Here is a 25,484-nt window from a genome sequence, read left to right as displayed (position 1 = left end):
TTTCTCTCTTCTTTGCCCGTGAGGACTTAGGTCTTCTGGCTATTTTTCTTCCTCTTCTTCATTCATTCTCCATCTCCTCTGGTCCCTCTTTGCAGGGATTGCTCTCAACATAGTTTCTCCCATCTTCTCATTGCACATGTCATCTCTGAACATTCGTACCCACTTTCATGGCTTCAGCTCTCACCTACTGACATGTTACCACCTATTTTACAGCTTTCTGGGCTCCAAACCCCATTCTGTACCCCACTCTGTAATGCTATGAAGAGCCTCTGCACACTGCATCCAGCAAGCTCTTTGGTCAGTTAGCTTTCTGTTGGTGCCTGTAAAGAAAGGGATTCCTGGTAGATGGAAATGAAGATGACTGAAGACACCTGTTCCCACTTCCAGGTCCTGACAATGGTGTCCAGTAGCAGCAAGTGGTTTATTCCATGCTCCAGTTTCTTTTGAGTTTCCCAGCAGCCTCATGGGCAACCCTCAAAGGAACCAGAAGCATCCAGGCTCTATCCTCTTGAGAGCAGGAGGATTGGGGGGCTCTTATCTGCCTGTTGTATGCCATGGCTACCCACACACCTGTTTGGCCATATCTTTTCCTCAGAAGTCTGAACACTGGCAGCAAGTTGCCTTGACCTCACTTGTCTGAGCCTCAGCCACACGGCACTCCTTCCTTAAATCATTAAGACTCATTCATGGAGGATGCACCCAGTTGTGGGGTCTGAGCACCAACTGTACTGTATCCCACACTCTCAGGTCCAGTCTCTGGCTGCACATAGCCAACCCCAGGATGTCCAGCATCAGTCCTATGACAGCTCTTCTTTCCTTTTGTTCCTCTAGGCTTGGCGGTGGTAACTTCGTCCTATGGTTATTCATCTCTATGCCCATTCAACCTCCTGGTACCTTTGTAAGCAATTCCTTGCATTAAATTCCCTCTGTTTCAAACACCCATTATGGTTTCTGTTTACCTGAATGGAGTTCATCTGATAAAAATGCTACCCTACACCTCCAACTCTAACTTTTTGCAGAAGTTTATTGGTCTTCTCTAAATGGACTTCTGATAGGCACCTCAAAAGTAACTTGACCCTATTTCAGTGTATTACTTTCTTTCCAAAACTGATCTTTCTTTAATATTCTAGATCTTAATCAATATTGTTATCCTTTACTCAGACACTCAGGTTAAAAATGGCTTACTCAGGAACATTTACTTTGCCTTGTAAACCACATGATTCACTCATTACATCAATCTACACAAATTGCTCAGTAGTATCTAAAAATTGCATTGCAATTATTATCCTCCCCTCTCTCTCCTCACTAACATTTTCTTAGTTCAGGGCGTTATCATCTTCACCCTCTATAGTTTCCTAGTCAAACTAATTAATTCTCATTATCAGTTACCTAATGTTTTCCTATAATTTGGGTTGGACTTTGATGAAATAAGGAATAGTTTTACCTTTTCATGCTGCATGTGTGTGCACAAGTGCACGAAAGTACACACACACACACACACACACACACACACACGCACACAATGTAAGCCGTTCAGTCATAGAAACTAAGTGTAATATCCATTCTCAGATTTATAACATTTGAAAGACTATAATATTAGAGCTGGGGATCATCTAGGACAGTTTCCAGAACTACATTGATTCTAATCACCTAGAATATGTATAAAATAAGAGCTCTGTGCCCACCATAATGTTTCATACTGGGAACTCCTAAGCTAAGAAAATGAATTTTTAAATCAAGTTTTCCAGTTAGGTCTCCAGCACAATAATATCTAAAATTGAATGCTGAACAGAGGAGCATCTGAGATTCAAGTTGATATTTGCTCTTGTCCCTCGCCTCCAGGTAGTCAGAGAATCAAGACACACAACTCAGACCCAAGGTCTTGGCTTCATATTCACTGATATTTCACTGTCCTGTGCTTTTCCACAGGAAAAGCTGTGAGGAAATTAACAAATGGCTCATCTTTTTGCTCAACTTAAGGAATGAAAAGTTCCACACGTCCAGCAAACTAACACACACTGTGGCATGTTCCATAAGCCAACAGGAGACCCATGGGAGTTAGAATAGAAGGGGGTGATTGACCATGACTGGAGTTACTGGAGTCTGGAGAGAGCTCATGACAAAATGCCACATTGTCTTAGCCTCTCTGCTTCTATTTTCTATGCTGAAAACTCCATATTGTCCTGCTTTACTTTTTACCCCATATTCCTGCTTGAAAAACAGTCGCAGTGCTGGTAAATAACTTAAGCTTAAGAACAAAGACCAAAAGGCATAAGTTATTCATGTGGTCAGCTGAATGAGGACATAATGCATTGGTCTAGGCATGCCAGACCTGTGCAGATGGGCTAGCTGTTTGCACAGCATGATATGTCCTGTTAAAATAAGAGAAAGAGGAGCCTCAAGGCCCCAGGGGGTTTATGAGGGATCATTAGCGGGATATGCATCAGCAAGGAAAAAGGTGCACATTTAGGCACACCGGATTGCTGCAGATAGGTACACTGTCTGGGGAAGCACAACGATGATTCTCTAGATGCTATGCATAGACAGCTAATGCCTGGCTTCCTCAATGCTACTGATTGTTAAATACCTAAATGTCAGAATAGAAGATTAATCAGCTACTGGCTATGTGACTTTTAAGATAATAAAAGAACTATATCCTGCACCTACAACCCCCTCCTCACTTGATGTAATCCTAAAGAGCACAATAAAAGCAGTGTGGTTTCTGGAGGCGGTGCTCTTGGTCCCTGAAACCTTGAGTCCCCCAGATCCCACCTTTAATTAAGATAAAAGTCTTTGTGTCTCGTTTTATGTTAACTTTTTCTTAAGTTCCACAGCACCCTTTCTTCGGCCCTCACCTGCTGAGCTGGTCTCGGCACCCCGTCACTCTTTAAACCAACGGGTTTATCAAACTAACCTAAGTCACTGTAACTGAAACAGAAGAACTGCTGTCGATGAACTTCCATTCTGTTGCCAATACAATGATAGCTTATGCTCCTATTTGACCATCATTTCCATTCAAAACTGCCAACTCCCATCATTCTGGGGAAATAAGCATCTGAAATAACAAGGACTCCCTGTCATCCCTTGAAGCCTATTCTGCTCTTTTGGGACAGCTTTGTCCCCAGATATCCTTAATGGGGTGCTCAAATGTCCTTACTATCCAAACAGAAACATTCCACTGGCCCTAGTGTGCCACTGACAGACATAAGCCATCTCCACAAACACCTTCACCCATGAGGACTACTGTCATTCTCCTCCGCCATTTAATTCTTTTTTGAAACATTCTCACCAGGTAACCAAAACAAATTTATAAAAGCCTTGGTAAGTTTAGAGAACATGAGAGCTTGAGAGAATCCTGCAGCTAAGACAAAATTCCAAGGACACACACCAAGAAGGGTCCCCCATGGAAGGTCAATGACTGTAAGAACTTCATTCATCTGATACCTGAATCATCTCTTCTGATGGTATGAACCACATACCAGGGCAGGCAAAGGCTGACTACTTCCCAGGTGACTGAAACTACCTGTTTCATCATTGAAAATGAACAGGATCTAGGTAACAGAAAATGGGACATTTTGCTAATAACTCCTTGTCTCTAAATCTCCTCTGCTTATGTTCTCCAAGAGTTAGTGATTCCAAGATACTAGCAAGAGAGAACCTTCTCTACCTGGCACCTAGGCCTGACACCCAGCTGGCCAAACTTGTGAAATTCCATCCGGTTCAGGTGGTTGGTAGAACCTTCTGCCTTCATTCCTTAGGCCTCCCCTCCAGGAATGTGCACTAAAGTTCCCAGGTTCACCCATGCCCTTGACCTAGTGGGCTTTCTATGCCATCAGTCTGCTTGTTTTGATTTATGGAACAACTTCTTTTGTGAAAATCCAGGAGTCCAGGTCTAAAATACCCCCACGACGATGTATGGGTACCTGGTCATTTACTGTCATATTATGGGTTGTTTCGGAGGTAGCTGTTATATAACATTGAACACAGTTTCTCTATTCACGAGGAGTGTCCCATTTCCTAGAGAGCATTACTGATCTTCCACCCAAAGACGATGTTTACACTGAGGCGGCATTTCTCCTGCTTTATCATTTGGTCTCCTCTCATGGGACTGCCCTCCTGAAATGCTCCTTGGCCCCCTCCTGAAGTACTACCCACCTGGTTGGTAGAGAACCCACGAGAGAATGTCCCTACATTGACTGTGCCTCTAGGAATGGTACAAGTTCCCTCCACAGATCAGCATTGTCTTGTGTGGAGCTGGTAGACACCAGGGAGCCTCCTTGGCTCACTAGAGCCACCTCACAATTTCCAATTCCAGTTGGGTACCCTGGCACTGCTCCTGACATCCTGGAAAGGCTGGAAAATGTGTTACCAAGTGTCTGAGAATCCTCAGAATTTTCTACCATAGCTCAGTGCCCAAGATCCACTACTGCCCAAAACAGGCATAACAAGAGAGCTCTGGGCTCACCTGAGCCACTATAACTATTCAGTGCCCCTTAACTGGCCCAAGAAATAGTTCTGCTATACTGCAAGGCATGGGGATGGAAACATGCCAGCCTGAGCAACTGCACAATTTTCTGTCCTCAAGGAAGCTTGTGAAATGCCCATGCAGGCCAGTGATGCCCCCTGCTGGTCAGGACCATTCAAGACTCCTCCTGCACCTCCTCTAAGGGAGTACCAACCCAGGTGACTGGACTTCCACAGGGCTGGATAGATCAGATGGCAAGTCAGCCAGGAGGTGCTGGCTGCAGATATGAAGGGGGCTTAATGGATGCTTATGGATGCTGTCATATAATTCAAATCAAATTGCGTGTGTGTGTGTGTGTGTGTGTGAGAGAGAGAGAGAGAGAGAGAGAGAGAGAGAGAGGAAGCAAGCGAGAAAGACAGAGAGAAGGCTGTAAATACAGGAAGAAAATGTTGGATACAAAAATGTTCACAGGTTGACCAACATATGTTGGATGTACTGTAGCTTCCACCTTTATGGCTTGTGTGTGCATATATTCTTTGCATCTTACCTAACATCTTGCTAAATTTAGGAAATTATTTCAAAGTCTAAAATCAACTTGACTTAATAAATTTTAAATCTTTCAACTAAAAATTGAAATATGTTATAAAGGACTTCCACTTAGGCCATTTTAGTTTATTTCCCAAGTTGCCATAACAAATTACCACAAACTTGGTAATTTAGAAGGAGAAAAATTTATTTTTTCATAATCTGGGGCCTCTTAGGGAACCAGGGTTCCTCTGCTTGGCCGCTCAGGGGAATAAGAGAGGTAGCATTTAAAACTTGGCAAACTAGAACACTGGATTTTAGATGTGTGTTCATACCAGCATGAAAACTTAAGAAAAAAAGCTTTATAAAGAAATGTAAAACCAGCCTTAGGATGTATATTGTTTTTAACATTTCGGTTATTGTAGATCATTGTATATTAGCACTTTTAAAAAATTCTTTCAATGTTAAAATTCTCCAAAATATGACAGATTCTACAGGTATTTTGATTTCTAAACATCACTGATCTTTATTTTTTAATTACTGTCATTGATCCAAGTTTATTTACCAAAGAGTAAAGAGGAGCTTGGTCAGACCTGTGGCTTACTAGAAATACAAGATCTCAGGAACACCCAGCCCCACTGCATCAATATATGCACATTAACAATAAGCCTAACTGATTCATATACATATTAAAGAATGATAAGCACTGCATATAGACTGGTTCTCAATCTGGCTCACATTGGAATCATCTGATAAGCTTTAAAAAATACTGATGTCTAGGCTCTTCTCCCAGATACAAGTTAGTGGGTCTTGTATGAGGCCTAGGCATTGGGATTGTTAAATACCCTCTGGATAATTCTAATTCTAATGTGCAGCAAAGGCTGAGATGCTAGGCCCCAACCCCAACTAACTGACATATTTCTGGGATGATGGCATTTCTTCATGAGGTCATCCCAGTGATAAACCAGAACCATTTAGCTAAATATTGTTTCTCAAGATGTAACATACACACAGATCTCTTGGAGATCCCAGGACCAACTCTAGGGAAATTATGATTTCCCTGCAAGTTTGGGTGGACCCATGATTTTGTGTTTTTAACAAGGTCCCTGGTGATGTTAACAGTAGTTCCTCCAAATTCCATTTCCAAGCAGCACTAAACTTGGGAAACCAGACCCAGCACACACACCCCCAAAACCCAACCATCATATCTCAATGCAAGTACAGTTGGTTTCAGTGAAGATCACCCATTCATTCTCCAAAAGATCATATTATTTGCTGACATTTAGTAAACTGAGAGAAGCACAGAGAAGGCATAGGTCTGAGTGAGACAGCACTTTGGAAATAACATGCATTCATTCATTTAAGCACATTTTATTGAGCCTCTACTGTGTGCTCACATATTTATTCATGTGCACTATGTACAAGGCACTGTGCTGTTAACTGTAATGTTTTGTGACTTCATTCTCATATACTCTGGCAGTAGTAACATAATATACCTTCCAAGCAAGGATGGGGAGGGGCAAGCAAAGATATGTAGGGGACATAGCAGAGTTGGTGGAGTAATGGCTTTGTGCTACAAATTCTGCCTGGAAGAGGGATATGCTTAGATCTTAAGGTTCTATAGAGAAACAGAACCAAGAGGTTCTCTCTCTCTCATCTATCTATCTATCTACCTATCTATCTGTCTATATCAACATCTACCTAAAGAAATTTATTATAGGACATTGGCTCATGTGATTATGGAGGCTGCAAAGTCTGGGGAGCCCATGGTGGAAATTCCAGTCCAGATCTGAGGGCAGGAGAATACAGACATCCCAGCTTGAAGACAAAAAGTCAGAGAGAGCGCGAACTCCCTCTGGCTCAGCTTTCTGCTCTATTCTGGCTTAAAACGGATTTCATGAGGATAACCTACATCAAGAGGGCAATCTGCCTCACTCAGTTTACTGATGAAAATGATTATCTCATCCAGAAACACTCTGAACAATATTTAACCAAATATCTTGGAATCCTGTGGCCCATGCAGACTGAGAAATAATTTTTTTGTCCACACCCCCGACATGTAGAAGTTCCTGGGCCAGGGATCAAACCCACAGCAGTGACAACACTGAGTCTTTAACCACTAGGCCACCAAGGAACACCCAAGAAATAATTACAAGTTTGCCCTTGTCACCTTGGCACATATATACATCTCTCTAAACCTTGATACATAATGTCCAAATGAAGACAGTAACAAGGCCATAATTCTGCCTCACCTGTCCTTCACACAACTGAGAACACATAAGCTCCTTCTCCAAAGGAGGTAAAATCCTCAAGCAATGTTTACTCTTCTTGATGTCCTATAACTTATATACTATGATGTAAAATTAACAGCACTTCAATACTATGACATAAAGCCAATACATATGTTACATGGTAAGAAAATAGTGAAGAAAACAAAGACATCTGCCATAAACAACTGACCCTTGAACAACATGGGTTTAAATGGCATGAGTCCTCTTATAGGCATATTTTTTTCAGTAAATACATACTACCATACTACATGACCCATGGTTGATTGAATCCTTGGATGTAGAACTATGGATATGGAGGGCACACTCTACAGTTGTACGTGGATTTTTTACTGTGTTGGGGGTTGGCACCCCTAAACCCCATGATGTTGAAGGGTCAACTGTATATACATATTCATAACAAAATAAGTAGGAAATACTCAACCACAGCCATCATGTCTGTAACTGGTCTTATGATCTCTGCTGGTACTTATTTAACTTCTTCCACTACTCATTCTATGTTACCTTTCCCTTCAGCAAACACCTCAGCTGGTTTTGGTTCTTTACCTAGAAGAATAACCCAAATCTTTGTTCATTACCAAAATCTGCCTTAGTTTGTGTTGTCATAACCAGATACCATAGACCAAGTGGCTTAAACAACATAAATTGATTTCTCACAGTTCTGGAGGCTGGGAAGTCCAAGATCGAGGTGCTGGCAAGACACGTTTCCTTCTGAGGCCTCTCCTCCTAACTTGCTGGTGGCCACTATCATGCTGGGTGCTAACAGGAGTCTTTGCTCACAACTGGAGAGACAGAGAGCAAGCTCTCTCTTCCTTTTCTTATAAAGGCACTTCTCCCAACATGAGGGTCCCACCCTCTGTTGCTTCAAAATCTCAGGAGTTCCTCAGGGAAAATTCAAAACAAGCCTCCATACGTGGAAGGAGAGACTGGTGAAAGAGGCAGCTTGGGTCAGTGGCTGTTGTAATAAGTAAGGGAACTTACATAGGAGGCTTGTCTTGGGCAGCTGCAAGATGAGTAGATCTCTGCACCCATCCACTAGAATCTGAAGAGTTTATAAAAAGTCCTTAATGGGCTTCAGTCACACACAAAATCCAGACGGGCTCAACATCATACTGCACTCTCAAGGCTGCCCCCTTGAAATGGCTCCTAGTTTGAGAAAAGAGCAGAACATACATTTCAAAGACAGGGGAGGGAGTGAGGAATCTCTGACTGCCCAGGTCCACTTATTCAGCCAACTAGTGGTTACATCCTCTCAATGACCTCCACCTCTAACACCCCCATGACTTCATCTAACTCTAATTACCACCCACTCAATCTCCAAACACCATCAGATTGGGGGGATAGGGCTTCAACATATGAAAATTGGGAGGGAAGGGACACAGTTCAGTTCATAGTACCATGTCACTGGTTGAGAAGTCCAGAGGCCAGGTTAAGGGAAAAAAAAACATATTGCTACTGAAGATACCAGAACTGGGAGGAGTGGGGCTCTCCTAGGAAATCTTTGGGCACATGTGCAGGATTTGAAGTGGAAACTCAAGTCATATAGGAGCTGTGGGGGGTGGGGTCCGTGTTTGGTTCTGTGAAAGGCACAGGCCAGTTGGTATCCTGCACCTATGCACAGCCAGGTGCCACTGGGCATCACTGGGTACCCACAAATCAGGTGAAGTCTTGATGATCAGGCTTTGTTACTCAGCCACTTACACCCTCCACACTACCCTATGCTAATCTAGTCTTCGCTGCCAATCCTGACCAGAGGATTTGTCAAGACACCTTATGAGGAACTGCAGTCTGACATCAGTGTTTAGGTGAACAGAACCTCCCATCCACCAGAAAATTGACATAGACAAGCCAGTAGGTACCATAAATCTTGACTATGTTCCTTGGAACCCTGACACTTTTAAGACAATCCTAAAGCCAGCTAGCATTCCTTCCTCCATTTACTAAATTCATTTTTCCTCTATAAATACTGGAATGAAATGATCCCTGACTGAATGTAGCAGGAATGTATGCTTGCAGGAAGGAGTCAACTTCAAAGATTGACTGTGAGCTTCCCTCAGGAGGACTTTGCCATTCTGATCCCTTCTCCACGTACCCTGAACAGAGGTGTGGTGCTTGGGAGCCTCTGAGGCATGTATCTAAGTTTGGATGTGAGGGTCATCAGCCAGATTTTCCTCACAACACATTGTGTTTGTGTTCCTCCTACCCCACATTCCACTTCTGAACTATTGTGTTTTCTTCACCTGCCCCATGGCATAGTTAGAGTAATGGTGTACACATCCAAACATAAGGTGTTTTCACCATGAAAAAAATGAGATTAAGTGTTGGTGCATGAGCATCTTATGATCTCAGCAGAATTTCAGGACAAAACCCTAACAAGTGTTTTAAAACCTTAACAAGTGTTTTTTCACCATATTCACAAACCTCACTCTTTACATGCCCTCACACGGTCAAGTCCCCATGAAGGGTGATCAGAATCTCCAAGCAGATGTCTTTATTCCACTATCCTAAACCAAGCACTACATGAATGCTTCACTCCACAAAGGTTCCCTAGTGTGACTCATAGCAGAGATCTCAGCATACCTCAGCTCTCAGCTGGAGGCTCCCTTAGATGTCAGGACACTCAGGTCAGTTGATGGTCACATGAGAACATCATCATCCCAGGTTCCCTTTCACACACTGCATTTTATTTTAGAGGGGCCACCTACCCATCAGGCCATCTGGGTAACCCTCATCAAACTACCACCCTATAGCCACTTGCTTTTGCCAGATTGTGTTTTTCCCTGAAAAATGACTAGTTCTTTAGTGAGGGAGCTTTTCTAAAAAAATGCTTGGAAAATATTTTTTCATTGTAATAATAATAATAAAAGAACATAAATAGAAGAAATTATAGTTCAATTCACTCTCACTACTTTTCACTCCTCAGCTTTCATCAGATCTAACTTCCAGCCAGGGAAATAGAGATTCAGAATCATGGTGAAGAGAGCTCACTTTACTCAGATACTCATCTTATGGGCTTGGCTCTTCATATAGAACTTCCAAATAATATGGATCCCTTAGGCACCCAAGAGGATCTCTTCAGTCAACTTTTATCCTCCCCAAGCATACACTAGTTATAAACCAGAACACAGAGAAGATTTGATGGAGAAGATGGGTTGGAAGTTAGATGGTTTACACATGCAGAATTATATTCCTTGACTCCTATGTAAAGAGGGAGGGGGGTTAATGAAGGTAAGCTAAATGGGACAGGGGCTCACATATCTGGATTCCTTGACCCCAAATCCTATACAATCCTGGCTCCTTAGTCTTTGTTCAGTCCCCACAGATCCTAGAGGAGTGAGGTGAGCTCAGTTTAACTGATCTCAGCCCTGGAGATCTGGAGGGGCAGTGGGCAGGGATCCCCCAACTCCCTGCCTAAGAGAACGTTATCTTCTAGACTTTAAATACATTTGAGTCCATATGGTTAATATTTAAACAAACTTAAATGTTGGAGAAATTGTATTAGTCATGGGAAAACCAGACAGGCTCTTCGATAGAAATAGTCTTTTGAGAAATTGCTGCAGCATAAATGGGTTGAATTCACTCTTGCCAAATTCCCTCTAGCGTGAACTTTACGGTTTACACGCAAGCACAAAACAAAACAAAAAACAGAAACAAAACAAAAAACCCCAGAAGAGACTTTACCTCACATATTTCACATTTAAAAATTATTAAAGGTATAAGTGAGGCAACTGAAACTTGAAAATATAGTTTGACTATGCTCATGAGACAACAGACATTCCCATAAAATGCTCCTGGAAATCATAAAAATTGACTTTCGTTAAAAGCATAATCTGTGTATCGCACACTTTTTACAGGATTCGTTATCCATACTTGACACAAAACATTCAGAAGTAGAAACAAGACCGTAACTATTTTAAAAAATTGCAAATGGAAAATACTTTCAGGTAACTATAGTCATAAAGATGAAGAGACATGTTAAATTACAATATATTACGACAATAATGAGTTCTGCAGCGACCAGGGTGTCGTTCACATTTGTCTCAAACGTACCACAAGACTCACAGGAAACGGTACCAAAATTTTTCACTTGAACTGTTTTCTATTTTTTTAAGAAGGAAAGAACTCCGCATTCGATATAAGTGGCCTCACAGCTCTAAGCTTTTGCCTCAAAGCATCGTCATTTAACTTGAACAACTATGGGCGCGGCTGCCCAACGCCCCCGCCGGGCACGAAGACTCGGCTTTCCCGGCTGCAGAGACGACCGGAAACGCCCTCGGGGCGGGGGCCCCATACAAGCCCCTCCTCCCTATTCCCGCCCTGCCCCAGCTCGCCGTTTCCTGCCGACCCGGAAGCAGATTCTCGGATTGAAGGGCCGTTTCCCCGGAGAGGGTTTCACTGTTTCTCGTTCAAACTCTCTCGTAGGTGCCCCTAGCGCTCTATCCTCCGCACCGAGAGGCAGGAGACCCGCGGACGTCGCAGTCCCCGCCCGCGGGCAGCCCCGCCTAGTCCACAGGCGCTCTGCTGCCGGGTCCGGAGGTAAAATCGCTGAGCGGCTGGTCCCCGACCTTTCTGCCTCGGTTCTTTTCACCTTCTCCCCTCCCCACCCCGCGCCTGGTCAGGTCCCCTCGGAGGTGTATCCTCCGGCCCTGGAGGACAGAGTCGTGTCGTCACGCCTTATCCTGACCCTGGATCCTGCAGACCCCTGTCCTCTCTTGAGCACCCTTCCCCATTCCCACCCCATTCTGGGGCGCAGTACTGTTACTCCTCAGGCGTTCCCCTCACAGTCACCTCTTCAGAGAGACCCCCGAGCTCCATGCTGGGAACGTTCACCCGCTCCTGCCTGTGACACCTCTCTGGCTGTGCCTGTCGGGATGTGTTTACATCCCGGCTGCCTCGCAGGAAAGCGTGCTCTTCCTTTGCAGGGGCTTCTTCATTCTATTCTTGGAATTCCGAGATGGGGAAAGGGAAGACCAAGGGAGAACTAGGAAGGTAGTGTGAGTCAGGGCGAGTGAGATGGGTAAATTGCGGTTAGGAGAGTGGGTCCCATGGTTTTGAGAAAACATACTAAGAATGAAGGAGAGTAACCTGGGCGAAAAGCAGGGGATAAATGAAAACAGACCAAAAAAAAAAAAAAAAAAAAAGGCTCAGCAGAGAGATCAAGAGAACAGAATAGAAGGAGAGGGTCATGAGCAGCAGCCGCAGTGGAGGCAAAAGAAGGGTGGATTCCAAAACCGTAGTTTTGTTTTTGAATTTCCAACTTACATTCCCTTTTACATGTATTGTGTCAGATTCAGATAATGAAGTGTCAGTGGTTTTCTGATTTTTATCATATAAAAGTATTCTTTAGTACTTAGTAAATACACTATTTCAGTGTGTTCTTGGTGAGGATATTGGTAAATTTTTATATTAACAGGCAAAACTCAGATTAACCAGTTAGTCTAATATTCAACATCTTTATCCCTTTATATGATCTTTGAACTTAAGTGATGTTTAGGGGCAGCCAGGGGTGAGAAGGGCAAACCCTGCCACTGTCTCATCCAGGTCATGTCATTCCTGTGAGGACAGTGCTTGTTCCTCTCTGCTGACCTCTCCTACTGACCTCTTTTCCTGCTCCAACACAGGCAGAGAGTCACCAGGCAGCTCTGTAAGGAAGGGTCCAGATCTTGTTAGTGTTGATCAGAACTATCTCTCCAGTGGGGAGGGAGAGGTGGCACTGTGAAGGGAGCTTGCAGAAAACAAGAATGTTGTTGAGGGATGGAGTGGTTACAGATCCAGGAGTGGGAGGGAGGCTGAGAAGTGAAGGAGAAAGGGAAATCTCTTCTCATCCTCACCTGCAGTGCTCAGCAGGTACTAGAGGATACTGTGGGCTCTGTGACTAAACCGGTCTGATAATCACCTGTTTAGTGCTTCTGAATCCCTGTCATTTCATTGGACAGCAAGAGACTATCTTTGCCACCTAGTGAATTCTTTCCTCTGTGTGGTTGTTGCATAGGAAGTGGGTACGATGATTAGAAGCACTGAAAGGCATATTCTCTACACTGAGGAGTGATCTCAAGACTGACCTTATGTAAGAAAGAAGCTTTTTGTGTGTCTTTTTTAATTTCTTTATTTGACTGTCAAAACTTCTATTTAATTGATTTCTGTCAAATACTCTGTTCCTTCATTTTTTAATCTTTTTAATTTCTTTTAACTTTTACTAATATATTCTTAATTTGTAACAATTGGCCCTGTCACTTGACTCTTGTCTCCTTTTGCTTTCTCTTGGTTTATAAAGGTAAACAACCAGTTTATTCATTTTACAGCCCTCTGTTTCTATTAAGTATATTTAGGACTGATTTTGTTTTTCCTTTTTTTGGCCGCACCCACATGGCACATGGAAGTTCTTGGGCCAGGGATAGAATCCAAGCCACAGCTTCAACCTATGCCACAGCTGCAGTAGTGCAGGATCCTTTAACCCACTGCACCAGGCCAGGGATCAAACCAGTACCTCCACAGAGACAAGCTGGATCATTAACCCACTGAGCTACAGTGGGAACTCTCTCCACTAAGTGTACTTAAATTTAAACATTTTTTTCAAGATAATAGCTGTGGCTCTATTGCATGGTTTTGATATATGTTCATTTTTCATGATGATGGTAATTTAATTGGCAGTGGTCATTTGATTGTGTTGTAACCCTGTTGTTTATACCATCTCTCTTTTGGATTGTTAGTTTTGTTTGTACTACCTGATTATTTTTCTTTGTCATTTTACTGTGGTAAGCATATGTAGCCTATATGATATATTCTTTTTTGCATCTGGCTAAAATTTTCTCTGTGGCTGACTGCAAAGTCAAATTTTGTGAATGCAGTACACACTGCATTGGGATAAATGGAGGTAAAGAGTCTCTACATTTTGGATGCACACACATGTTTTTTTATACATGTGTGTTTGTGTCTTCCAGGGAAGCTGGCCTTCCAGGAAGAAGGCCAGACTCAGGGACCATGCCCTGCCTCCCAGCCCTCCAAAGCTCCACCTGTTCTGAACATTGAGACTGGAGCACATTCTCAGTCCTGACTGTCTTGCCGCACTTTCTGCCATCTTCCTCTACCCTACAGCAAAGAGGTATGTACTTCTGGGATCTTGCTTCTGAGCCTAGGGCTGTTGGTGAACAACTGGAAGTTCCCACCTGGCACTCGTCCAGGCTTGCAGGTCTGTAAAGCATCAGTTGCCTGCCTCTGGGCACACATAGAAAATACTGCAAAGCCTGCAGGTGGCAAGGACCTCCTCCCTAGCTTTCCACACTTATTCTGTCTATTTCAGGGACTCTTAGGGGGTCTTAGGAAAATGTTCATTGAGCCTGGCCAGCAATGGATTTCTACTGCAGACCTTACAGGCAGGCACAAGTGGCCGCTGGTCCCCAGGATGACTTAGGATGTTTTCCAGAAGCTCAGGCAAGTTAAAATGTCCTAGTCCAGTCTCTCCTGTCAAAATGGCCACACCAGGCCTCCTGAAAGAAACTTGAAAAATTTGTAGACACTTATTTCTGGAAAGGTCACTGGGAATGACCTGAAAGCATCTTGTGTTTGTATGTACTTTGTGGAACCCTCTGTAGGCCCCTTCAGTAAATTGGATACCCAGAGTACATAGAGAAAGTTGACTCAATGTTTTTTTTAACAACAATGATAAGTCATAATTGTTACAGAAAGTACAGTCATGGTGATTAACATTAATAATGATAATGGTCTTTATGATGAGAGCAATAATAATAAGAAACTGAAGGAAATGGGAGAACAGACTATAGACCTCAGTGAATGAGTGACCAGAGACCCAGATAGGACTTGGGGTGGTTTGGATCAGAGTTCTAGGTCTGCTTCTTGAGACTCGTTCCCTGAAGGTAAAGGACAGCAACGGGAGAGAAAAAGAAACACTGCAAGTGGGGCATAGGTGAAAGCAAGGGCTCCCAGAAGATCATCAGCAGATGAGACTTTCCAGGAAGAGAGGAGTCCTGGTCCAGGGCCTCTCTGCCACCCCATCCCCATCCCCTGGACATCTCACAGGAGTGAGGACCTCCCTGGAGGGCAGACTGGACCGTTGATCCATTCCCTGCTCCCCTACAAGGAATGGTAAGCCCCAGCACTCAGCCCTAAGTACTGGCTGCCTTTCTGCCATCTGCTTTTCCTGGGTCCTTCAATATCTGTCCATCTCTGTTGTGGTATCTCTCCCTGGGGCTGCTAGAATGTGTCATCTCCTTATCTCCTGGTGCAGTCTCTTCAATTATTAACAAATCTTAATTTATTTTACTTTGAAGTTTTAGAGCTCTGCCAAGTCATTTTTTCTTCTTCTATTGTCTTAAAATCTCTTACTTTTAACCTTGTAATTGTTTTAAAATCCCATTAATTTGGGTTTTTAATAGTTTGTAGAGAGTTCCCTTTGTGGCTTAGTAGGTTATGAACCCAACTAGTATCCACAAAGATAGGGATTTGATCCCTGGCTTTGCTCAGTGGGTTGAGGATCTGGCGTTGCTGTAAGCTGTGGTGTAGGTCAGAGACGCAGCTTGGACCTGGCGTTGCTGTGGCTGTGGGGTAGGCTGGCAAGTGCAGCTTCAATTTGACCCCTAGCCTGGGAACTTCCATACACTGTGGTTGCAGCCCTAAAAAGCAAGTGTGTGTGTGTGTGTGTGTGTGTGTGTGTGTGTGTGGTTTGTTGTCTATCCATCATTAAAATGATTGGGTCGTTTTTAAACAATGTTCTGCTCCAAGGCAAAGGATTTCCTTGAATATCAATATTCAATTACTTTTTCACTCCAATCTCTCTTATGCTTTAGCCTTTTAATAGTTACTGCTTTGGTTATTTTTTTTTTTTCCCAAGTTGTTTTCACTGATTTGAGTTCTCCTTCAGCCACATGAATTCAAGGTGATAGTTTGGAGAAATAGCAGGATCTCTTCCTGGCTCAGGAACATGACTGTTTAACACAGGACATATGGAAAGTTTGTGGAACCTGGTTGAGGTTTTCCATAATCTAAGAAAGATCAGCTTCTGAGGGGCTGCTTTGATTTCCATTGTCATCCACTCGTGACCTCCCTTGATGCCTGCCTTTGAGAAACCTGGGCAAAGCCCAGGGACTCCTGGCTACTTGCCTTCCTCCCACTCACAGGCCTCTTCTGTCTCATGAGCACAGGGTTCCCTGGATATCCCTGTACGTCCTTAGAAGAAAAGTTCTGTCCTATGTTTCAGTTTAAATCTGCCTTGAAGTCAAAACCTAACGTCATCCCATGGACATTGCCGTATTATTTTTCCTAGTTCTTCCTTCCTTCTCCTTGGATTCTTCCATATGCTCTTGGCAACTCAGTAGGTAAACCATGTTTATGAGTATCTTTTGGACATCATGAACTATTCTAGCTATTGACTACCTTATCCCAGTGATCAGTTTCTTGCATTAATCTGGGGCTTTTCTTTCAGGTTTGATTGAAAGAACCAGCCTCCTTGCTGGGTGACTCAGAGGAAGATAAAAGGAAACAGTACGCAGAATCCAGCTATCACCTCCATCCCCGGACATTTAAATAACCCTCTTGATCCTCAGCCCCCTCAAATCACCTGGAAGATTAAATTCCTCATCACAGTGCCTGCGTACAGCGGGCAGAGAGCAGAGCTTGAGACGCACCCTGGCACTACTTGCCTCTGTGATGCTGAAGACATTCTCCTTCCTGTGTATTACAGAGACAATTCAAATTTCCAGGTACAGACCAGTGTCCGGTTGGGGGCAGGGGTGAGTGTTCTCACTCTTCTGAAGAGCAGATACCTCAAAGCTTGGACTAGAGGCAGGCATTTGAGGGGTGTAGAGCATAAGCCCCAGCCCAGGTGCACTAAAAGGGAAGACCCTGGGAATGAGCTTAGGGCATACCTGGAGCAGGGCATCCAACCACTTTCTGGCCTTGTGGCTGTGGAGGACAGCAGGGCTCAGGGTGAAACCACGGGCTCACTTCAGTTTGGGAGATGAATGTCAGTTCTCCTCCTCTGCAGAGTTGTAAACTTTGGAAGATGCTCGTTGAACATTCTGCACTATGGAGACGTGTACCTGACACCTTACAGGGTATGTATGGACTCCCCTAAGGAAAATTCTTGATGGTCTCTACTGTAAACCCAGGGTGGCCATTCTTAAACAGAACCCATATTGGGCTCCCTGAAGGCGGAAATATAGGATGATTCGGTAGAGCTGTGATTCTGTCCAAGGGCAGAACATCAATCATTCCACTCCCTGATTTAAATTGAAGGCAGTTAGTTTTAGTCCTTTGATCATCGGAATGTTTGGGTGTTGCAGGGAGAGGCCCCTGTTGTAAGGCATCTCTTCCAGGGACACATGGGATTGGGGTTCCAGTCACTAAGTGCAGGGCTGTGATCTGAAGCATAACTCATTCTGAAATCATGCCAGCTTTAATTAAGGAAGCTGGGGAGAAGTGCCCTCACCAGACTAAACTCTGCGTGTTGTTTACTTGAGGAAACTCCCAGTCACCAAACTGCCCCAACCCCTGCAAGTAAGCAACTACACAACTGTGAAATTTCAGAGTCATGGATCTTCAAGGAAAGTGACCTTCCTCCACTACTGTTCCAACACAACCTTGTCCTGGGTGCTGTTCCTGCTGTCAATAGCAGGCAGGTGGTGAATGTGCCCAGGCTGAAGGCTCTGTGGTTCCTGGTGCTGGAAGACATTCCCCTGGTGTCTGACTGGGGCTCCTGATAGCCCTCTCTGAAGGTGATCGACTCCATAGCCTAGACTATAGGTGGCTGCTTCCTGCAGGCAGTATTGCAGTACCTTCAGAAGTTCGGATGAGAGTGAATGGTCTCAACAACCAGAGTGTTGTCACAACTAGAAAGGATGGATTCCCTGCTGCAGCTGGAGCTAAAGTACTCCTCCCACCACTGAAGACTTCCTGCTCCTGACACGTTCTCTGTGTGCCTCAAAATGCCCAGCTGCCCCATCCTCAGGCTCCAGGAAGTCCACAGCCTGGACCCAGGGCCTTTACAGGAGGTGCCTCTCCGTTGTGTGGCGGCTTTTAGTCCCAGCCAGAGCACATCCACTGAGTGGTGGAAGTGGTACCACATCATGACTTGGTCCCTTCCTCACTATCCTTACCACACACCCTACATCATTTTTATCCATCCCCTTCCTGCCATATGGTTCTCTCTCTGGGGTTCCAATTTTTCAGAAGCATTTTAAACCATGAGAGTCCATAATTCACATTAAACTGTGTTCAGGGAACAGGATCTGGAGTCAAATACATGTGAGCCTAAAAGATAAATCAACCAGTTAGGTGCCATGGAGTTTTGGCCAAGTTACATGAATCCTGTCCAGCTTGGTTTCATAAGAGGAAAGTTGGTGATGATAATGGCAAATATATAGGATCTTCTGAATAAACGACAAGATTATAAGTAAATACTCCTGTTATACCTAACACATATCAATATTGATGACGTATTTGGGTAGATGGCTTCTTAGATCTTCCATAATAGTTATCCATGGACTTTGGGACAGGGCAGGAGCAGAAGATGGAAATAAGTTTGAAAGAATTCTTAGGCTGACGGTCTGGGAATGGACAGCACTACTGGAACAGGTGTTCTGTAATCAGGACCACCATCCTAACAGTGGTTATTTCTGAGGAGATGGGTCTGGGATTGTATACATTGTCAAGTTTTTGAAAATGATTGTTTTTCATATTAAACACTTTTTAGATATATATATTTTAGAAACTATAAAACATGCTGTTTTTAAAGTAATGCTATCAATTTTAAGTAAAATATACATGTTCTGCATGAATATTAAATGGTGGGAGAGTTTAGTATCATCTCAAGATAGTGCTGATGGAGATAAGAAACTACACTCTATGGTCTCCTTGGAGAGGAAAATATACAGACCAAGGGCCGCTGGTGGTTGTGCAGTAGATAACTGGCTCTGAAACAGACAAAGCCCTAATTTATACCATCTGCTGATTTTTCTTGTATATAATGGCAAAATCCAAGCTAAAAAGAGCTTACCACCCAATTCACAAAACTGTGGAATATTTTATAAGCAACTCTTAGGAGGTTAAGCATACCAGGTTAAGCATAGCTCTATGAGAGGAATTGAAATGTGTTAAAGAAAATTAGTAACTCCTTTATGGCCTAAAGGCAGGAGTTCATTGGTGGAATTGAGAAAGAATGATCGATCACTGGGATGCCCTAGCTCATCTTTTAGGGAAGTTAACTAGGGTAGCTCCCCCCATCTCAGACTTAGTGACCCCTTGAGTGGACCTAGCTTTTAATAGTTGAGAGGAATAAAGGCCAGAAACATGATTATTTCCCCTTTTGAAACCAGCCCTGCCCTGTTTTATGTGTTTGAGAAGGAAGAGACTTCAGAATTTTTTCTGCTGCTCAAGATAGAGCCTAGTGATGGTGAATGATTGTACACAATCAGGACCCAGGGGAGACTTCGGCTGTGAACGACTTCCTTGATGCAGTATTAGCATCTCCCGTCTTGAGTTAAGTGGGAGTCCACAACTTGATTAAGATGCTGCCAAGACTTGACACCCAGGGGAGATAATCCAAAGTTTAAGTGTGTGGCCCAGCCTCTTCAACTGCTGTGAGTTTCTAAAAGAATTAACTTTATCCCTCAGCACTGGGTGTGGAAGATGTAGGCTTCTTTGGACATACCTCTGTTCCATTGCTTGACAATTTGAAATTTACCTAATGCTTAGAGCAAGATGTTTGGAATGGGTGGATAGCAGTCCAAATCAGACTTCTACTTTAAGTGAACACTGTGGTCAGTTTAAATTCAGAAAAGGTTATGGGATGACTGCTCTAAGAAGAATGATCCAGCTATTTCTGTCCTTAATTACCAAGTCATTTCCATCAGCAATAGGAAGAAAACTTCTAAACCCAGAAAATGCCGTTACCTAATCTCAAACAAAGAAAAGATGAGCTCCAGTCCCATGCCAGTACCAAAGGGAGCTTTTATATACCCTAAACTCAAGGGTCTTTCAAAAGGAGGGACTGTTAGAGGCAGGTGTAATGTAGCCCCAAGCATGAAGAGAGCCAGGTGGTCACCTGACTATCTCAGAGCCTATCCAATGCCAGCCTGATGCAGTTGCTTGGAAGTGGTGGGTTGAGTGATAGTTGACATTTCTTGGGCAGTTGGCTGTTCTTTGTCTCCATTTATTTCATGTTAAGTGGGAATAATGAGAAGACCTGGCTCTTATTTAAGTCTAAAACCACTGATTTTTGTGAGTCTCCCTAAGGATGACATTGAGCACCATTTTTTACTCTCACACTTTTTTTGTTTGTTTGTTTTGTTTTTTGCTTTTAGGGCCATAGTTGCAGCATATGGAGGTTCCCCGGCCAGGGGTCAAATCAGAGCTACAGCTGCTGGCCACAGCCACGGCCACAGCAACGCAGGATCTGAGCCATGTCTGTGAACTAAACCACAGCTCATGGCAACACCATATCCCCAACCCACTGGGTAAGTCCAGGGATCGATCCTACACCCTCATGGATCCTAGTTAGGTTGGTTAAACAGGTGGGCTATGAAGGGAACTCCTACTCTCACACTTTTGACATGTGCTTATCATCTCTGTGTTGCAGTTTCCTCGTATTAATGTGAATTGTAACACTACCTCACTTTTAATATTTTTGCAAGAACGACTCAGTCCATTTGAAGTCCATAGAATTTTGCCTTGTGTACTTGAAAGCTCCAGTTGTTGACTTGATAAGTTTGATGCAAAACATCGCATAAAGACCAATTCCTTCAGAAATTGTATTAATTTAGTAAAGTTTACATACAATAATAAGAAATGAAAGAAATAATGCATCTAGTAATCCAGGAGATCCAAGTCACTTGAGTCATCTGGAATATTTGAGGGCAGTTGTTCTCAATTCTCCTAACACAGGCCCTTGACCTCTGAACCATCTGCCCATAGGACCTGATTCAGCATTCTTTTGATTTCAGGGCACTGATACTTCATGGTGGTATGATGATGAGAAGGATGACAATGACAGAAATTTTTTTAAATCCAGTATTTGTGCTCAAAATGAATGTTATTGAATGATTTTTCTTCAAAAACAATATGTTCTTTTATATCTCTATATTTCCATGTATCTTAAAACATGTCCTAAGTCTTTCAAACTTTTAATACCATGGTTGACCCTGGACATCATGGGGGTTTACAACTTTATAGTCAGCACTCCATATCTGCAGTTCCACATCCATCCATTTTAGGTGTATTGCAAGCAGACATGATAGCTCTAATCTAGAAAAGAAGTTGGTTATTTTCAATTTAGAGCAGTAGAAGAAATTGGAATGATTGACTAGATGTCGAGCCAGCCAGAACACTGCATGAAAGATGGGAAACGGGCTGACACTGAGTCTTGGGTCATTCCAGTGAGGTTGAGGAATTCTGTGCAGAGGACATGGGAGAAGGACTGTTGAGAGTAGACTGAAGACAGGAGACTGAGGTGTCAGCTAAGGCTGGGAACATTTCTGCGAAGGAGGTCACAGTTCAGCTTTTGTTTTCAAGTAGTGATTCATATGTGGGGAGATAATTGTTGATGCTAACAATATATATTATAAAAACAATCCTTGGGAGTCTTGGCAAGTCAAGGGAGAGGAGGTTATGAGGAAATGATACTGGCTTCCGGTTTTGGGATGAAAGGAGGATAGATAGGCAGGGACTTCTGAGAAAATTAGCTGAAATGAAGGAATTGCTTGTGGAGAGAGGGCAGGTTTCTGGTAAAGAACGAAACAGGAGAGAAAGGAATTTAGTTGGAGACTGAGGCTGGACTTAGCCAGAGGCAGCATGAGGCTTGATTTTGAAGGGAGGAGAGGAGTAACTGATGGGTATGAATGGAAGAATATTTGTAAATATTATGATTGTCAAATGAATTTGTCACATTATGTGATTCATCTGCCTTATAAACTGAATTGTGTGCCCCAAAAGTCAAATATTGAAGTTATCCTCAGGCCTCTGTGTGTGATGATATTTGGAGATGAGGCCTTAAAATTGTAATTAGGTTAAAGTGTTATTAGGGTGGGCCCTAATCCAGTTTTGCTGGTGTCTCTGCAAGAAGAGGAGAATATGGCACAGTCATGTCCAATGGGAAGACATATGAAGACACAGGGAGAAGACAGCAGTCCAGGAGCTAAGCAGGGAGGCCTTAGATGAGACCAGCCCTGGCTTCACTTTGATTGCAGACTTACAGCCTCCAGAATTGTGAGAAAATAAATTTGTTATTTAAGCCATCCAATCTGTGACACTTTGTTAAAACATCCTTAGAAAACTTATATAATATGTGCAGTAGGAAATAACTTCATCTTTTGACAGGTAAGAATGTGTAGATTTAAAAGGCATGGGAAAAACTTGGAAGTATTTTTTAAAGCAAGGAATTGAAACATTTACTTTGTAAAACATAGTAGAGTTGCCAGATATATTTGACATCTGCTAGAGGTAGTGATTCTGTGTTTCAGTAGGGATCAACTGAGTAGTGTATGTGTCAGATGCAATCCTGGAAATGGGATCTCAAAGGGGAAGTGTGATTAATAGTTCAAGACACCTAGAAAATGTTCTGGTCTTGGTAAATACCTATTGAAATGAGTAAGTGTGAATTAAACTGAGCAGGAAAAATGTAGAGAGATGTAGCTTAATGTTTGAAAGGTAAAATCAATACATTGGAGGTCCCCATGTGGCAGAGAACCTGAATATGAGGTGTAATTTTATGAAAAAGTAGGAAGGAAGTAAGGTTTTAGTAACAGGATGGGGCTCCTGATGATTAACACCAGAAGTGATATTCCAGGTAAAACCTAGATGTGATGTGTAATTCTTAAGGAATTTGAGGTAGGAGACAGACAAAACAAAATTTAAACTATGAATGTGTCATTTTCCACCTGTGACTTTGTTATATGATTAAATTTTTTGGACCTCTTCAAAGGTCATTTGTTAAATTGGTTAAATTGGTAAACTGACTAAAATCTCCAAGTTTAAGGATTAAATGGGTGAGTTATGTAAATATCCAAGCACAGAGTCATGTTTGATACAAATATATCTTTTTTTTCCTTTTTCTGGACCTCAGGTACGAATGGGTGAGTTTATCCTCTTTTGTTTATGATGCATTATCATCATTTTCCATGAAATATATTTAGTTATTATTGGTATTTTAGGGGAGAATTTACACTTTATAAATGCTTTCTCTGTGCGTCTGTCACACACATTTGTGTGCATATGCATATATATGCATGTACACATACATGTGTGTGTGTATATAATGAAATGCAGGAATATTGCAGCTAATGAAGGTTAATACAGAACAGGATTTCAACTACCACTTTACTAAGGTAATCAGATGGAGTTAACTAGATTTTCTCCTAAACCCCAGCCATCTTTGACCTAGAGGATAAGACTGTCCATGATAGTAACAGACTCTTGTCCCCCTGCTGCTTTCTGGTGCAGGGTGGGAGGTGGGGGCAGTTAGGGACTAGACTCTCTCAGTGGGTGCCATGGTTCCTCCAAATGGAATAAGTCCTTGAATTAACTCCATCATCAAAGTTAATTGATTGACTTCCAAGTCTGTGAGGAACAGAAGGAAAAGTCGGGGTTGAGGGAGTGCTGGAAGGGAGTGAGGCTCCAGAGAGCTTCCAGGAGTGCTGGAGAAGCCTTGCTGGTACATATGGCAAGAATCATGACATGGGAGCACTTCCCAGTGTTTACCTTTAGGTGAAAACCAAAAGCTACATGTAGCACGAGGCAGGGGTCACTGGTTTGATCAGTGAAGGAACTGCATAACTCTGGATGCTATGGGCTAATTAACGTATAAAGCTCAGTACTTTTAATGTTCTTATCCATTAGTTATCTGTATTTCTGTGTTTTTTGTTAGCAACTATAGTTATAGTCCCTTTACTTTGACCCTGAAAAAGGAGAAGAGGCCTCTGTATTTCTCATCGAGTGCACTGCATGTCTTTTAGACTTGGAGGTCACACCCAGGTACAGGTTTGGGGCTTCATGAAATGGTGGACTGGGAGGTGTGCACAGGACTCAAGTCTCATGGCTTCTCTCCCTATCCTCAGCTTTGCCTGCTTAATACATGGATTGTCAGTGAGTGAAAACCCAGAGCAAGACTGCTGGCAACAGAGTTATTGACAATGCAGCCACTGGTGAGTAGGCAGTGCCTCTTTCTACTGAAATTGCATTCACAGTACTGATGCCAGATGGGTGGTTTCTCTTATTTGCGTGGATGTTCTAAGTATAGTTAAGAAGTATTCAGGGGCTTGAGCTTCAGTGAAATTTCTCCAGAACTCTGGGATGGTTATCGTGGGTCAAGAAGTCCTTAATAACTAGTATCCTTCCTAACATCACACTAATGTATCCCAGCCTCCATTAAGCTTGTGTATTTAGAAGAAATAAGAGAAGTTTTCTTTCTCTAATTCTGTCCGTGGTCTCACTGGGAGGTAGTTCACTCTTGAATCATGTTTTTGGCTATCGTAGTCCAAGAGCTGTGGTGAATAGAGATAGGGGAGGAGCAGGACATTGCAGTCCAACAGGGAGGCTGATATTTCATAGGTGAGTTGAGTCATCCAGTTCTTTCAGGTCCTGGGTGCAGGCTGTGAAGTGTCAAAAGAGCACCAGAAGTTCAGGCCAGAGAGGGCGTGAGGAGTCATTCATTTATTTTTTTTACCAGTTTGAAATTTAACATTTTGATAGAATATGTTTGCACTTTTAGAAACTCCCTAAAATGAACATTAACCCTTTTTTCCATATTTAGTAGCTAGAACTAACATATGGGAAGTATTATTTCCTTAACTGTGGCTCCATATTTGGGGGAGTAGAGTGGAGTAAAATTTAAGGCCCTGTGGAAAGTTTTGAAGGACGCGGTAGACCAAAACCAGTCAGGAGGCTTCCCTTATCTTACAGCAGAGAGACAGACAAAAATAGGACACAGTGATAACTGGTGTTTGAGGTCGCAGAGAAAATTGAGAATGAAGTCCTTATACCACAGGGATGGTCAGGTTAGGACTGTCCTTCAGGGCAGCCATCTCATAGGTCCCTGGCTGTGCTGCTTAACCATCTGACCTTCTTACTCTGAACATGCGGGTTCTGGAGCTCAGTCAGACCACATCGATTGATACCAACTTCTGTGTGAAGTTGTTCATTTCTGAAGAATGCTGGAGATGTTTTCAAGGTTCTTGGGACATTTTAGTGAGCAACAGCCT

The 25,484-nt window shown here is 42.9% G+C and overlaps 3 protein-coding genes across 54 annotated transcripts in view; 1 reads left to right on the top strand and 2 right to left on the bottom strand.

The window, feature by feature from the left end:
• Nucleotides 1–8,396, bottom strand: part of LOC404703 (prepro-beta-defensin 3) — a 103,187-nt gene extending 94,791 nt beyond the window's left edge. Inside the window, exon 1 of one of the 3 annotated variants that reach the window (XM_084998334.1) lies at nt 8,260–8,396. The gene's annotated coding sequence lies outside the window, so the exon portion shown is untranslated. Of the gene's footprint in view, nt 1–7,935; nt 8,074–8,259 lie in introns of those variants that run through there. The other 2 variants (XM_021074698.2, XM_084998333.1) reach the window with 2 other exon arrangements.
• Nucleotides 1–11,547, bottom strand: part of LOC106504227 (beta-defensin 104A) — a 46,911-nt gene extending 35,364 nt beyond the window's left edge. Inside the window, exons 1-2 of the mRNA XM_021076392.2 lie at nt 11,329–11,547; nt 7,936–8,424 (exon numbers count right to left, since the gene is read on the bottom strand). Coding sequence (XP_020932051.2) covers nt 7,936–8,029 — 94 coding nt within the window. The 5' untranslated portion in view covers nt 8,030–8,424; nt 11,329–11,547. The remainder of the gene's footprint in view (nt 1–7,935; nt 8,425–11,328) is intronic.
• Nucleotides 11,548–11,672: 125 nt separating this feature from the next.
• Nucleotides 11,673–25,484, top strand: part of LOC100525433 (zinc finger protein 705A) — a 35,938-nt gene continuing 22,126 nt past the window's right edge. For 8 of the 50 annotated variants that reach the window (XR_014829761.1, XR_014829760.1, XM_084999873.1 and 5 more), the window contains exons 1-5: nt 11,673–11,814; nt 14,220–14,380; nt 16,718–16,994; nt 17,279–17,348; nt 24,342–24,428. Coding sequence is in view for 40 of the 50 variants with exons in the window: in XM_084999873.1 (XP_084855999.1) it covers nt 24,417–24,428 (12 nt within the window). In the remaining 10 variants the exon portion in view is untranslated. Of the gene's footprint in view, nt 11,815–13,270; nt 13,346–14,219; nt 14,381–14,578; nt 15,382–16,717; nt 17,349–17,820; nt 24,259–24,341; nt 24,429–25,484 lie in introns of those variants that run through there. The other 42 variants (XR_014829768.1, XR_014829762.1, XM_084999880.1 and 39 more) reach the window with 21 other exon arrangements.

Source organism: Sus scrofa, chromosome 15 (assembly GCF_054392235.1).
Source record: "Sus scrofa isolate SSC_HxYL_T2T_F1_AM1 chromosome 15, Sscrofa_HxYL_maternal_Yorkshire_Landrace_v2.0, whole genome shotgun sequence".
NCBI lineage: Eukaryota > Metazoa > Chordata > Mammalia > Artiodactyla > Suidae > Sus > Sus scrofa.
The sequence above is the reverse complement of the archived record's forward strand: the minus strand, read 5'-3'. Positions and strand labels throughout refer to the sequence as shown.